This window comes from Oenanthe melanoleuca, chromosome 11 (genome assembly GCF_029582105.1).
Source record: "Oenanthe melanoleuca isolate GR-GAL-2019-014 chromosome 11, OMel1.0, whole genome shotgun sequence".
In the NCBI taxonomy this organism is placed as follows: domain Eukaryota; kingdom Metazoa; phylum Chordata; class Aves; order Passeriformes; family Muscicapidae; genus Oenanthe; species Oenanthe melanoleuca.
Genome location: NC_079345.1, coordinates 6,342,424 through 6,357,170, shown reverse-complemented (window position 1 = coordinate 6,357,170; position 14,747 = coordinate 6,342,424). Strand labels below are relative to the sequence as shown.

The 14,747-nt window shown below is 50.0% G+C and overlaps 1 protein-coding gene across 1 annotated transcript; it reads right to left on the bottom strand.

The window, feature by feature from the left end:
• Window positions 1–4,574: 4,574 nt before the first annotated feature.
• On the bottom strand, window positions 4,575–11,468 carry HERPUD1 (homocysteine inducible ER protein with ubiquitin like domain 1). The gene is made up of 8 exons (XM_056500657.1): window positions 11,160–11,468; window positions 9,935–10,012; window positions 9,775–9,849; window positions 8,661–8,782; window positions 8,071–8,193; window positions 7,105–7,452; window positions 6,179–6,284; window positions 4,575–5,605 (listed from the first exon to the last, which is right to left on the bottom strand). The coding sequence occupies exons 1-8, from the start codon at window positions 11,289–11,291 to the stop codon at window positions 5,438–5,440; spliced, it is 1,152 nt and encodes a 383-aa protein (XP_056356632.1). The 5' UTR covers window positions 11,292–11,468; the 3' UTR covers window positions 4,575–5,437.
• Window positions 11,469–14,747: the final 3,279 nt, after the last annotated feature.

Sequence of the window (14,747 nt, the reverse complement as noted above, 5' to 3'; positions counted from 1 at the left end):
CCACAGGACTGGGATGCTTTTTGCTCCTTGTCTGGGTTTGTGGGCAGGCTGATCTGCCACCATCCCATTAAGGAGATCTTTTGATGCTCCCAGACTCTCAGCTGCTCTTTGGGGAGCATCAGAGAGCCAAGCTCACAGCCACTCCTTGTGCACACCTGCCCTGTTTGCACCGTCCTCCTGCACCTCTGCTGTGCTGCTGGGGCTCATCCCACCCCAAAACAACCTCCAGCACAGAACAGAGCAGGGGAGGTTCACACCAGGTCCCTTTTGCCAGAAAAGACTGAGGGAGAAGCACAGGTGAGAACCTGGCAGTGCTGCAGGAGCAGCCCCAATGCCCTGAGTGAAACGAGGCGCCAGCCTCCCTCCTCTCCCTGGCAGATGCCTCATGCTCCCTGGGCAGGGTGAGCACATTCCTGAGCACATTTCCCGTGGGGTCCCTGCCGTGCTGTTTTCTTCCTGAGTTGAGGAGTGAATGGCCTCGGGTACCCCGCGGGAGGGAGGCACTGCCGGTCACTGACCCAGGGGAGCCGAGCATCTGCAGCTTCCTCCAGGAGAGCAGACATGGCCATGGACAGACTGCCTGCTGCCAGCCCAAAGTGCTTCATAAATGAGCAGCTAATTGTTGGAAACACGACCCACAAAGAGACAGCAGGAGCTTGAGCAGCAGAGTTCCCCCATGGCATCATCTCAGCAGCCACAGCATCCCTGCTGCCCTGGCCAGGAGAGCTCTTCCCAGGGCAGCTACACACTGCATGTTACAAAAGGATTGGAATCCAGGAGGATTTAACCATCTAACAGCTCTGTTTTCTGCCCCCTCAGTTTAAGGGGTGTGGGCACAGTGGCCAAGCCCTGGCATAAAGGGAACCCTGCAGGCCCCAGGAAGCCACAACCACGTCTTTGCCCAGGGCAGCAATGCACATCAGCACTGGAGGAAAGGAAAAATGGCATTTTGATACAGGGGTATCTGCCACCAGGGTAGATAAAAGCAGAAAATCCAAGACCCATGGTGCTGGTCCTGGTAGATCCAGTGCATTCACAGCTCCCCTGCCCCAGCTCTGTGCAGAGTCTGCTGTCAGCAGAGCTCAGAGAAAAGGAGAACAGGGAACTGCCGGGCATTGACCTCCCGTGGGAACAGGAAGGCTGGAGACTTTCTGCCTACAATAGGAAAAGCATGTGGAACACAGAGATGCTGTGAGCATCCTTGTCCTGGAGTAACCAGGCAGAGGCCAGCACAGCAGGGACACCACAGCCCACCCTCCTCCCAGTGCAAGGTCAGGCTAGGACAAGTCAGGTCACATTTAAAAACCTAAGGAAAGGTTAATTTTGGCTAGCAGGAGGCAGGGCAGGCTTTAAACCCCCAAGAAAAGCTAAACACCCAAGCTGCAAAGGGGATGCTGGAAGATGTTTTGATAAATATTTGCTGTGTAAGGCTTTATCTGAAGGCTGTGCACGCACATATGTACTCACCACCTTGCTGTGGACTGTCCTGTAACTGGGCTTGTTTTTCCCCATGTTGTCCAGGGCAGAGGTACATCACAATGCCATTAATCTTTCTGCTGCATTGACCAAAACATTTGGTGTAACCCTGCAGATGCTTCCTGAGAGAGCCTTCCAGGTACTCTGGCTGCCCCTGTCAGCAGGATGGGCTCCAGCACCACTGCCAGGACTCACACAGCCCTGGGATGGCAGCAGGGTCAGCCCAAAGACCACTGCTCCCATCTGTCCTGGAGGTTTATAAAACTGAGACAAGTAACATTCAAATACAATCTATTTTATAAACTAGTTAAATCAATTAAAGCTATGCAATATTTGAATATAGATTTGAAACGCTAAATGAAATTGGTATTACCAGAGTTACTCTCAAAATTTTAGAAAGCAGGAGTGAACTGGAATTTACCATCACACAATGAAGTGAGGGCTCTCAGCATCAAGGATGATGTCTTTGGGTGATATCCTGACCCCAGGGGAGGGTTTTCCCACTGCAACTCCAAATTCTCCTGAAGCCAACTTAATTTCTTCTCTTCTCTACCAGTATCATCCATAACAACCTCTAAAAAGAAAAAATAAGCTGGCACACACAGGTGTGCCCTAAGTTAGCCCAGGCTTTTCAGCTGAGGGTGCCCAGGAGAGCTGGGCTGGAGCTGGAAGTGCAGCAGCTGTATTTCTGTGGCACTGGCAAATCCAGACTGAATGAGCAGAAAATACAGCTATGTATTGTATACAACTAGTATACTACTGTAAGGAAATGGGGAGGGTCTTCTGCAGCACAGGCCACTGGGCAGACACAAGACACAGCCCCAGAAAAATCTCCCAGGATTTTCTAACCCTCCCAGGCAGGCAGCTGAACATGAACTGACCTCAAGCCCTTGCTGCAGGTTTGTGAGGGGCTGTCACACCAGACCTGGTTCACCCCCATATCACTCCAAATGACATCCACACCACATTGAACACCAGCAGGCATTTCAAATCCCACCAGGCTCACAGCTAGAAATGGAGCACAGGAAGGTTTGACACTCAGCTGGGCACTTGCACAGCTTTTGGGATGTCCCAGGCTGCTGCAAACACGGCAAGTCAGTGCATAAATAAAACAGCTCTGCAGAGAAAAGGGGAAACCACACACCAACACCACCATCACCAGCTTATCTGCTCAGCAGCAGCCTCATTGTCATGAGACTGAAGTTCCAGGAGCTGAGGACAGGGCCATATCCATCCTCAAACAAGACTTGAGTGGTCCCCCAAGCAAGCAGCCTGCTAGGAATTCCCACAGCAAGAACAAAGGTGCCTGAGAAAAACAGATTGTACATTTTTCCCAACTTGTTTCTCAGTGGGAACAGAGAGCTGCTCTCAGCTAGGAGCAGCTGCCAGAGTGTGTCAGGGGACACAGCAGCAGAGGAACTGGCTTGATCCTGCTGCTCACTTTGCTGCACTGTGGAGCTCCAGAGGACTTTCACTGCCCCAGCCTGCCTGCTCTCAGGAGCCCCACACAGCACATGGTCAGGTGCTGCAGCTCACAGATCTGCAGAGGAGCTAAACCAGCAGCAGAATCAGAGCTTGAAGTGAGCCAAGGCAAACCCAGGCTCCTAAACCCACAAGCCTCAAGGCTCCTTCTGGTGTCTCAACTTCTGTCCCAGCAGAGGGGACAGTCTTTGCTCTGGAAGATTCAAGGCTCATCTTTGCCTTATCTAACCTGGATTCCCTCATTTTCAGGGCACCACAGCTGGCACCCAGGCTCTGTCCCCCTCCTTGCCATCCCTCCTGACACACCTCAGTGTTTGCACTGACATCCCTGCAAGCTGAGCTGCCTCAGTCCTCTCTGCTTTCTCCCAGGGTCTCAGGCACCCACTGGTCAGGGTTAGGGCCACCCTAAACTCCCAACTCCACCTAAGACCAGGCTGGCTCAGTCACAGGTGCTTGCCCTCAGCCAGGCACTGTTCCTTCCCATCCCAGTGCTCCTGCCTGAGTGCACACCATTCCCAACTGCCTCTGCAGGATTACACAGGATTTATTTCCACATGGTGTGTCCTGTTCTGCTCACAGCTCCCCTCCACCCCAATGGCAGAGGTTATGCATTTCACAGAACATTAAGGAAATGTTCTCTAAGGCCCAGGACTCTCACTGCATCTCTGCAGTGAGATTAGCTACACTTCATTAGTTTTTCAACTAGTTTTAAACCCATCAGACTGCTCCTGGGAACAGCAAAAGCTGCAAGGCAACAGATGTTTTGCTATCTCTGATAAATTTTCAGATTAGAGATTTCACAAGTAATCCAGCACTATGTGCAATTCCCAGAGCAGCACCAGACAATTTGCAAGGCAAGAAAGAGTGGGCACCTCCTCCAGGAACATCCTCAAAGGCTTAGACAGGACATATCTGGGGTAACAAAACTGACTTCCTCTCAAGTGACTTGATTTAAAATACTTAAAAATTATTTTACCACTGTCCTACCCATCTTCCAAGTCTCCAGCAAACTGAAGATACAGCAGAAAAACAAGCCTGGAAAATAACTTGTTCAAACAAAAAACAGCACCAGGATTAAGTGGCTTCCACAGGGAACATCAACAACCCATGTTCAACATTAGTCTGACCTGACATGGCAAGATCAAGCATTACCTGCTCCAACTGCTTGTCCCAACTGATGCGTGCTGGCCCTGCCAACACTCCTCAAATTGTCCTGCCAAGTACAGGCAGCAGGAAAAGAGTGACAAGTTCCAGGAGAGGCAGCTGTTCCTAGACAGCACATTCCAAGCCAAGTTAAACCCTGAGCCAAGACAGTGTTGCAACTCCACCATGAGTCTCAGGCAGGCTTCAAGGAGCCCAACTTCCCAAATACCTACAGAATTACCCATTTCAAGATGCCCATGGCCTTTCTGTTACCAGCTTCCCATAAGCAAGCCAACTCCAAGCTACTGAAGGCACTTTATCTGCTGGAGGCTGCTAAGAACACAGCTGGGCCAGGAACTGAGTTAAGCACCTTTTCCCCTCATTTCCCAATTCTTCAATAAAAACCAGGCAAGAACACACCCTGTGCTTTGCACAGGCAGCCTTCTGATTGCTGTAGAGGATATATACAAATGTAGATATAAATGTCTGCAAATTTTTATTGCAATAACAGCCCTTAACCATATCAGAAATTAAAGGGAACACAATGAATACAAGAGGAGTTGCACTGGAGTGAAAATGCAAAGTTGAATACAGGAATTTAACTTTGCATCCAAAAGCAGTGAAGTTTACATTTTGCATAAGTTTTTACAAAATATATTTAGACCTGAACACACTCTTCCCCCATGATCTGGCAGCAGGGCAGAGGGGAAAGAGGAAGGCCAGCGGGAATTAAATCTTGAATTTAAACTATCTGAATTCAGCAACATGAAATTTAGTCTGCAGCTCCACTGAGGTAATTTCTTATCCACATCACCATCTTACAGTCCTCCACTTTGTCCAACAAGAAGATTGCACAATACATTCTTCATAGGGAAATATTTACAAAGAGAATTTAAAATATTGTTGAAGCAATTTAACAACAGATCTTTCCTAAAAATCTGCTAATGCATATCTAGCAATTTTTGTTTGAGATCCTACACTCAGTGTAATTAAAATAGCATTTGAAACATTCCAACAGGAATCACATTGCACAGAAGAAGCAATTTGCTTCCCTAACATTTTTGCACACCCACTCAGAGCCTGTGCCTTAAGTGCACAAGTCCACAATGCCAAGCCTCTACATAGGTACCTAATAAATGCTATGGAACAAAGTTCTTTTGAATGAGGACAAGCATCTCAGTCTCTGGGCTCTAATGATGTAAGGCTTCTTGCAGCTTTATTTGCTTGGTCAGTGAAAGCCAGAGGAAGTGCCATCCCTCTCCATGCCTGGTGTGGAGCTGGTGTCCAGTTCTCTCAGGTGTCCACTGCAGTTTCACATGAGCAGACTGGTGACAAATCAGTTGCGGGTCAGTCCAGGCCCTTCTGGGAGGAGGGATGCAAAGAAAGTCTTGAAAAAAACCCACACTGTGCTCATGAGTGAAGGGTTGGCCTGCTGCAGTTCTTGGAAAGCCTGTCCCTCATCAGGAGGTGTCTCAGACTCATTTGTTCTGCCTCCATTTTCCCCCTGCCAAAATAAAAGACACTTGGTAAAGCAGAATTTCAGAAATGCATTAGAAAAATCAGGCATCAAATGAAGTTTTTGTTGCCAAAATGTCATCGTTTGAATATAAAATTTTTCAAGTAGCACCAGATACAAAGTCAAAAACCCAAGCTGCACACTGGCAGTACAGATTAACTCACACTGGTGTCCAGAAACACTGTCCAGAACAGCCATCAAGCACCAGATCAGGTCAATTATGTATTTACAGCTAATTACATTGACATCAAAACTGTCAGTTTGACATGAAAGATGAAAACTGCTTATAGACCCAAATCCTACAGGTGTAGCCTGAACCCTGCCCTCAATTCCAGCCTGTGACAGACCACTTCCCATTACAACTTCCTGAAGGACAGAAGCAACTAAAAGATAACTTTCATCCTGAAATATTTTGGTATGGAGGACTCAGGTGGCAATTATTCTCCCATGGTAGATAGTGCCCTACAGAAGCCCCAAGAAAAGTTTAACTACTACACAACTATTAAACCAAAAGCAAAACTTCAGAAAGTTTCATGGTTCAAAAATACAGCAAGACAATACCTGAAAGTTATTGTTCTGGTCCTGGTTTAGAGCAGCTTGAGGAGGAACATTGCCTGGGAAGGGCTGAACTGGTCTTCGTCTAAATGGGAACCATCCAGCATGGTGCCTGGGGAATCAGCAGATTCATTAATTAATTAATGCTTTTTCAACATTACTCATCCTGTTACACAACAGCTGCACATTTGACTGCTCAGAGCTGCTGGCAACCATCAAGAGTAACATTTAAGGACTTTCAGTGGAACAATTAACCTTCAACTTTCCAAGTATACAGAGATGTTGGAAAAGTTGCTCCACTTTTAACTCCTAGACCTGCAATTCAGACACCTACATCACTTGTTCCACAGGTGATCAAAGAATTTTGGAGGTTATCTTCTCAGATAAGATATCCCAAGCATAACAGCTAAGGGTCCATTACCATCTGTGTTTTCATCCTAATTATATTTCCCTACCCTGAGAGGTTCCAAGGCAGTTCAGCCTGGTCTGCTCTCCAAAGGGGCAGCACAGCAGAAAAACTGCATGGATGCACAACTGAAACAGCCAAGAGTGAGACCCTTTTCCCAGACTTCAACCACTTATTTCCCAATGAAACTGTAATTTTCTGCACTGAACCTACAGGTCTGCCTGCTCTAGGCTGCTGAGTTGCTGGAGTTTTACAACAGGGGCTACTCTGGCTTCAAGTAGTTTCCCAAAATAGAAAGCCACACCAGAAACTGCAAAACCCCAGTGAGATCAGCCACATTCTTCATTTAATCCAGACATAAGCTTATCTTTTTTCTAAATACTGAGTTAGCCAGGGTATAAAAGAGTGGACATTTCCAGGTCCAAAAGTCCTACGAAGCTCAACCAAGAGAAAGCTGAGAACAGCACAGAACTCAATACTCCAGTGAAGCCCTTCTGAACAGCAAATATTAACACCATACACTTACAGATACATCAGAACAGTGCCACCCATGACAAGAAGGAGTCTGCTGATACTGGAGTAGAAATAGACCATGTTGATAAAAACATATAACAGTGTTGCTGAGTAAAGCCAGTCCAACCAGTCTCGGTTGCCACCCTCCTCATCTTCCTCCATGAGGGGCCCCCCTTGGGCATTCATCCTCAAGTTCTGGTCAGCCACTGCATTAACCTGAGCAGCAACATTCTGGTTTCCAGGCTGGTTTTGGGCAGGAAACGGGTCTGGGAGAGGAGCTGGAGGTGTCACTGGTGCCACTGGTATCTCCTGAGAATGCCGTGCATGGGATGGGTCAGCAGATGCAGCAGTAGAAGCCAAGCTGGAACCAGAGAACAAAGTACAGAATGATGCTTAGTCAAACCCTATCACACATCACACAGGCCCTGTGTGAAAAAAAAATCTATCCATCTTTAACAATAATCAGATCACATGCAAGTACAAAGCATCAAGTTTAGAGGCTACAGAAGCATTTAGTTCTACCCATAACAGCTGTAAAGTGATTCCAACAAATCAAACCAGGCACCCTCCCCTATATCCACAGTAATGTCAATATTTCACAAAAACAATTTAGAGCAACCTGTAGATAGTCTAAAAGCTTTCTGCAAGTTTCAGCTTGACCTGTCAGTGATGTCCAGTCAACGCTGTGTGCACTTGGAGCAGTCAAAAAAAAAAAGAAAAAAGCAAGGCTCATCAGCAGGATCAGATTTACTCTAGAAACACCTGCCCTCCCAAGAGTCAGACAGGCAATGGGCAAGATTCAGAACCACTGCCTGAACAGTACCAGAGCAGCACAGCTGGGGTACATCCCCACAACACTCAGCACAAGTTACGATGAAGTCTCCAAGCAGCATCAAAAGAGGAAGAACTGCCAGGAACACTCAAATTTCTCAAATTACAGTTTCTACTTCCTACTGGCAGCTTGGAATAGAACACTTACTATTGCATGTAATACTGTCTTGCATAAATCTGCTGGAACCAGGACATCTGAAGCATGCTGTAGGTTGTGTAGGCAGAGAAGCCAGGAACCACACTCTGGAAGGGACGCTGAGTTGTTTCCAGCCTTGGTCAAAATTTGAAAAAATTCATTAGCAAACACTGGACTAATAGCAAGAGCAGTTTATTACAGAACAATGTAAATAGCTTCTGCCAGTTTGTGTACCCAAATACAAAATTAATTCCTCCTTCCACACATCTCTTTATCCACATGAGCAAAGGAAAGATTTTCTTCCTAATAAACAGAGCAGTGCATTTTTCTTTAGATGCCACATCCTTGGAAGTGTTCAAGGCCAGACTGGACAGAGCAACCTGATCTAGTGAAAGGTGTCCCTCATAGCAGAGGGCTGGACTAGATGGCCTTTAAAGGTCCCTTCCAATCTAAACTCTTATGTCCACTAAAGCTTTTATATAAAGCCTTGTATTTGGCCATGTTCTATGGACTTATCACAGTAGATGTGGCATAAGGATCTGGCATCCAACACAAACATACCATCTTAAAAACCTTAAAGATGTACATGAAATTGTATTTACCCATTACTGGCTTCTGCTGAAGAGTGAACACCTGAAGAGCTCCTCAATCTTCCACCATCTGAGGAAGACACATTTGATTCCTGCCTGGCTTCTGAGGGTGACCTGGGCTGATCAGCTTTAACCTACAGACAGCAGTGCAGACAGTGAGGTTTACTCAGGACACTTCATGCAAAAAAGCTGAACCCCACAAGTATGCCCTTGTTTTAACACCTGCATAGCACCTCTCAGTGCTGCCCCTGCTCTTGGGCACCATACCACCAACACCTCTATCAGTATTTTAAAGGTCCCAGAGCCAAAAGGCTGGGATGTAAAACTGATTTGATAGTACTCTTCCCTTTCACATGACCTATACTATATTTGTTACTTCTTATGCACACATTCAGTGTTCATCTGGTTATAAAAACATAAAATACAAAAGACACTCTGGCTTTGTACTGCTTGCACAAATTGCTGTACACAGTTCAACAGCTGTCCTGTGGTGATACATCTGTCTAACAGCCAAAGCTGGCTCACATCTAGCAACCACCAGGCATAAGTAGGGTTAGTTCAGAGTGCCTTTAATGGGCAACAGGAACACACCTCTAGAAAACCTTTGCCCAGCCACTTTAAAGAAAGAATGAGTTTTGGCCATTTGTACTTGAGACCAGTCCCTATGGAGCTCAAGCACTAAGGCTGAGCCTGCAGAGAGGAAGCCAAAGATGAGTCATTAATGGGAGCAGTTGAAGTGTCTGCAGTTCTCAGCCTTCTTCCCTCCCCACAGATCAGAACCACTTCCCTCTGCTTCTCTCCTGACCACAAGCTCCATCTGTCAAACATGCCTGAGACACAGCAAGTCATAGTCTGTTTAATAAAACTGAATCTGCCAGAAAGCATTTCTCTCCTGAGCAGCACATCACAACTAGATCTTTCTTAACAGATGCCATGAGAATCTTTACTGATTAACTGTTACTTTTCACTCAACTTAATCCAAATTCTTATATTTCCAGATTACCACAAAGCAATACTGCTGCTGCACTAACAGGAAAAACCTGCAGTAACAGGGAACTTTAAAATGGTCATCCAACAGATCTTGTTTTCAGTTACAAGCCCAAGATTCAGAGTTAAGTCTAATTACCTCTGATTTGGTTTCTTGCATATTTGCAGGAGTCTTGAAGTTGTATACCAAATGAAGAGCATGCAGCTCCCCATGCTGAAATATAAGGGAAGATCTGTTAAAAAAAAAAATCCCTTCTCTGGATATATTTCAGCACATCATAAAACACACTTTTTTATACCTTTGGCAACAATTCTCCTAGGCAGTGGTGATCAAGCAGCAGCTTCCCAGAATAAATCAGCTTTTGGTTCTCTTCAGGCTTTGAAGAAAGAAAACAAAGAATAGGATTACTTGCTCTGCCAAGCATTAACCAACACAGCTTACAGCTGATGAGAGAGGCAGGCAGCTTGGAGTATCCCACATACTCAGGTGCAGAGGGAATTATGCACATCTAAATTCAGCTGAAGTTATGAGAACTGAATGCCCAAGTGGGATATTATCGAGGTTCAAACACGCATAAGAATCCGAAGTCCCTTGGGCAAAGAACTCAAGTTACTCGAGCTGTATCTTTTACAGTCTCGACAAAAACACTTGTGTTTCTTAAAAACAGAAGTCTGGAGTTCTATGTAATCTGATCAGCACCGGAGGTGGTGTGATGTAAATCTGTTACACCCCATCCAAGGGGAGGCAGCAGCTCCTCATCTGGAGCTGTCCCACAGCAGCTGGTGGAAGCACACGGAGCCTGTTTTGGGAAATCACCACACCCCCAGGGAAAGAATGGCAAAAGCAGGGGAATCAGGTCTTTTCCCAGGAAATCAGCGACAGGATGAGGAAGAACAGCCTTAAGTTTGCAGGGCAGTCTCCAGTTGGATACTGTGAAAAATTACCCCGGGAAATGGAACCACTATCCCTGGAACAATTTAAAAAAACTACTACAGACATAACATTTCCCAGCGTGGCATTTGGTCGAAGGTTAAACTTGATCATCCTGGAGGTCGTTTCCAAGTTTACTGGCTCTGCGAAGGCGACACACGCTCCGGCGGTAGCGGCGGGACACGGAGCGCGGCTGCTCCGGGGGAAGCCACACTCCTGCAGCCCAGCCCCGCCACACACAGCGCGGCGCCTCCCGCCCCGGGAAGGGCCGCGGCCGCTCCGCCGGGCGCCGTGCCCGCGCCCGCGCCGCTCCCGGAGCCAGCGGCTCTGACGTGCCCTCACACCTGCGGGACGCGCCGTCCCGCGAGGCCGCTTAATGATTAACCACAAACAGTCCCAAAATAGCCCGAGCGCGGCTGACGCAACCGGGACCCGGACACCTCGCGGGGCAGGTACCGGTGCCGGAGCCCCTCGAAAGCCCCACAGCAGCCGCCGCCCCGCGGGCAGACAGCCCCCACCACCCCCACACCGACCGCGCGGCGGGGCTGCGCGCAGGGACCCGCCCGGCGGGGCTGCGGGAACGGCGCACTCACCGGCGCGTCGGGGAGCAGCCGGCGCAGCTCGGTCTTGAGGCGGCGCACGGTCCAGGCGGGCTCGGCACCGAGGCGGAGGTCGCGGTGCCGCTGCGCGGGGCTCCGGACCAGCAGAGACAGCTGCTCCTCCATGGTGGGCGCGAGGCGGGCGGCGATTGCAAAACCTCCCCGGCGAGGCCTTTATGGGGGCCCGCCCCGCCGCAGGGCCGCGGTGGCTGCGGCTGATTGGCCGCGGGCAGGGCGGGGGCGGGGGCTGCCACGTGGGCCAATGGGACGGAGCCTCGCGTGCGGCGCCGTGAGGGAGCGGAGGCGCTGATTGGGCGGTGCCCGGTGGGGGGCGGGGTTATGCTGTCACCACGGTGACCGTGACCCGCCCCGCCCCGCCCCGGCCCTGAGGGGCGGAGGCCATCGCCGGGCCGGGGTCGTTGTCCTCCCTCTCTGTCTCCCTCCCTCTCTCTCTCCCTCCCTCCCTCCCTCCTTCCCTCCCTCCCTCCCTCCACCACATCTTCTCCGGCACCAACGCAGCTCTTAGGGATCCCTTGTTCGCCTTCCCTCTCCCTCACAGCTTTGTGGAGCCCTGCGAGTGCTGCATCCACAGCCTGATCCAGGTGAAACATTCCCCTTTTTCCCTATAGTTAATTTCCCTGACCTGTGCAGCTACTTAGCAGGTTTGCTGTGGGCTTTGTGGGTACAGGACAAACCATACTTCTGGGTGGAGCCAAGAGAAGTGTGCAGAGATGCTGGGGAGAGTTAATAATTAATGGTATTTTTACTAACAAAAAAATAAAAAGCCATAAAAATGTGAACCAGCAGCTTCTGAGTGCTCCTCCTCATGCCTATCTTCCTGTGAGATGCGATCCAGCACTTAAAGGCCCGTGGTAATGATCCTGATACACCAGGAGGGGGTTTGCGAGTCCTTCAAAACAAAACCGTAGGAATCTGAGATGTCGGGTTTATCTCTCGGCACCAGGTATTTGCTCTGCGTGTTTCAGGAGCTGCTCAGTATTCCTTGGCAGCCAGACCTGTTGCCCAAAGGCACGGATGAGTCTGCAGCAAGACCAGATTTTGCAACTGGGAAAGACACTCAGCCGCGGGGATGCATCACCCCGCGGGAAGAGCCGAGCGCTGCCGGGGGAGCCGGCAAAACAAAACCGCGAGAAATGAGCTGAGCCTGGCTCTGGTCGGGTGAAGCCTCGGCAGCTGCCAGGGTATGTCCCTGTGAAGGTGGAGAATTCCATCGGAGCCCATTCCTCTTTCACATCCACATCCCACAGCGAGCGCTGGGGCTGCACTCCTGCCTGCTCTCTCCTCGCTGTCCCTGGGAGGGCTCAATGCCCGGTGGGCTTTGCCTCACCAACCTCTGCTCTGTGTCCCACCAGCCCAAGGAGACAGTGCCAGAGCTATTTGCTGCTCTTGCTCCATCAGCACAGATCATGATCCCTGTCCCTCAGCTCCTACTGGCAGTGGGGAAAGACAAACACGGAGTCCAGGGCCACATCACCATTGTCAAAGTCAAGGTGACTTCACTGCTTGCTTGGTTGCAGCCTTTGCTCAGAGCACCAAGAGAGTTCCCGTGGGTGGCAGGGACAGGGTAAGGCTGTGCAGGTGTTGGAGTGAAACCAGGATCTTGGACTCTGTGTGTTTTATCTGGGACTCCTTGTGCTGTTTCTGGCCCGTGGACCAGCTGCACAGCTGTAGCCACAGCGCTGATCCTGCCTCGAGCTCAGGCTCCTGTCCTTCTCCTTCATCACAGACAAGAGGGCCAGAACTCAACTGAGCTGCTCTCTGCCCAGTCCTTGTCTGAGCCATTGCTGGGAAAAATGCCTGCTCAGTGGACAAACTTACCTGAATCCAGCACCTGACCTGGCTTGGAGGAGCAGGGGCTGGAAGAACAACCTCCTGAGGCACCTGAGTGCTAAACTTCAGCAGCCCCCTCCATATCTGGGGTTGCTGGACCCCCCAGGCCCTCACTGTCCTCACCCACAGTCAAGAACTGTTGGATCTGGGCTCAGTGGACACATTTGGACATTGGGTAGCACATGCTCCAGTTCCAGAGGCTGATTCAGAGCTCCTGGGACTGAGGCAAAACAAACACTTGCCCTGATACCGTCTGCTTAGTTTAGCTCGCTCTGTGGCAGCAGATAAGGAGCCACAGCACAAACCAGAAGGTGTAATCAGCACATCACCCCACTGTCCTGCTGAACAATTAACTCCAAGTTACCAAAATTGGAGATGACGGGCTGCAAGCTGCTTTTGTCACCTGTGTAAATATTAACCATGGTGTAAATCAGGATTATCTCTCTGACCTCAACACAATTACTCTATTTAAAAAAAAATCCCCAGAACTGGGGGGAGGCTGAGTGGGGTATTGCTGATGAATTTACAGCTCTGTTTGTGGTCAGGCTGGTTTTCATGGTGTGGCAATCACTTGGCACAGCAGGAACAGCCGGACAAGAATTTGCCAGCACACGAGGAGATGCCCCATGGTCTCACAGCCTGGCATGCTCCTTTGCTCATCCGGGCACAGTGACATAGGGGACAAGCCTGCCAGGTGCCACAGACCAGCTAACGCAGACCTGGTGCTGTGGGAATGCCAGGGTGTGATGCAATTTTGTCCAAAGTTTGCTCCCTGAGCCAGGATAGGGCAAGGATCAAAGGGCACCAGAATCCAGACAAGCCAAGCTGATTCTCCAGGCTTGGTTCAATGCAAGCACTGTGCTAGTTAGGTGTCTGTTTCATGGTGCTGCTGTCATGGTCCCTTTGGCTCCAAAATTCTTCAGAATCTATGAACAAGAGTTTGTTCAGGCACTGGGGCTGGTGACCCTGGTGCTGGCAGGAGGGAGCTCACAGTGTGCCCTGGCATTGCTGTGGGGTCTGCAGGGAAGGGTTCTCTGGCTGTCCCTGAGTGTTTCTGTGCCCGAGCAGAGCCAGTTCTGCCACAGACACATCCCTTGGGCATCACCTGTGGGCACAGCCTGACAGCACCAAGGAGATGTGCTCTGGTTGCAGATCCTGGCAGTCTGGTGCTGGGGCGGGCACAGAGAGGCTTTGCCACACACCCGGTGAACTTGGCCAGTTTCCCTCCACTCGCTCAGCTGTTCCACTGCTCAGTCAAACAAATCATCCCTGAAACAATGAACCTTGCCTGGGCCACACTGCTCTGGAGCAGCACCAAACTTCCCCGCCAGACAAGGGAGAAAAACCAGAACGAGCATGTAACCGGGAGATGGGGAATGAGGGGCACAGGAAAACATCCCCTGCTACCAGGGTTGGCTCTGCCTAAGGCCACCAAGCCGGTGGCATGGGAAGGTCCCGGCCAGCATGGAGAAACGCCAGGATATTCCCAGGCGGGGCCGAGACTTCCACCGGTGACACTCACGGGGATTCCGTGCGGATGCTGGCCGCGTGCCGGAGCTCGGTGTCCCCAGAGAGGGGCCGCTGTTGGGTTTAATGTGTCGCTAATGAGGTTCCTGACAGCGAAGGGATGCCCGAGGTTACCGGCGCAGCGCTCGGTGCTGTCCCGGCGCGACAGGAACCGGAGCCGTGCTCGTGGCCGACGTGGAGGGGATGGGGATGGGGATGGGGATG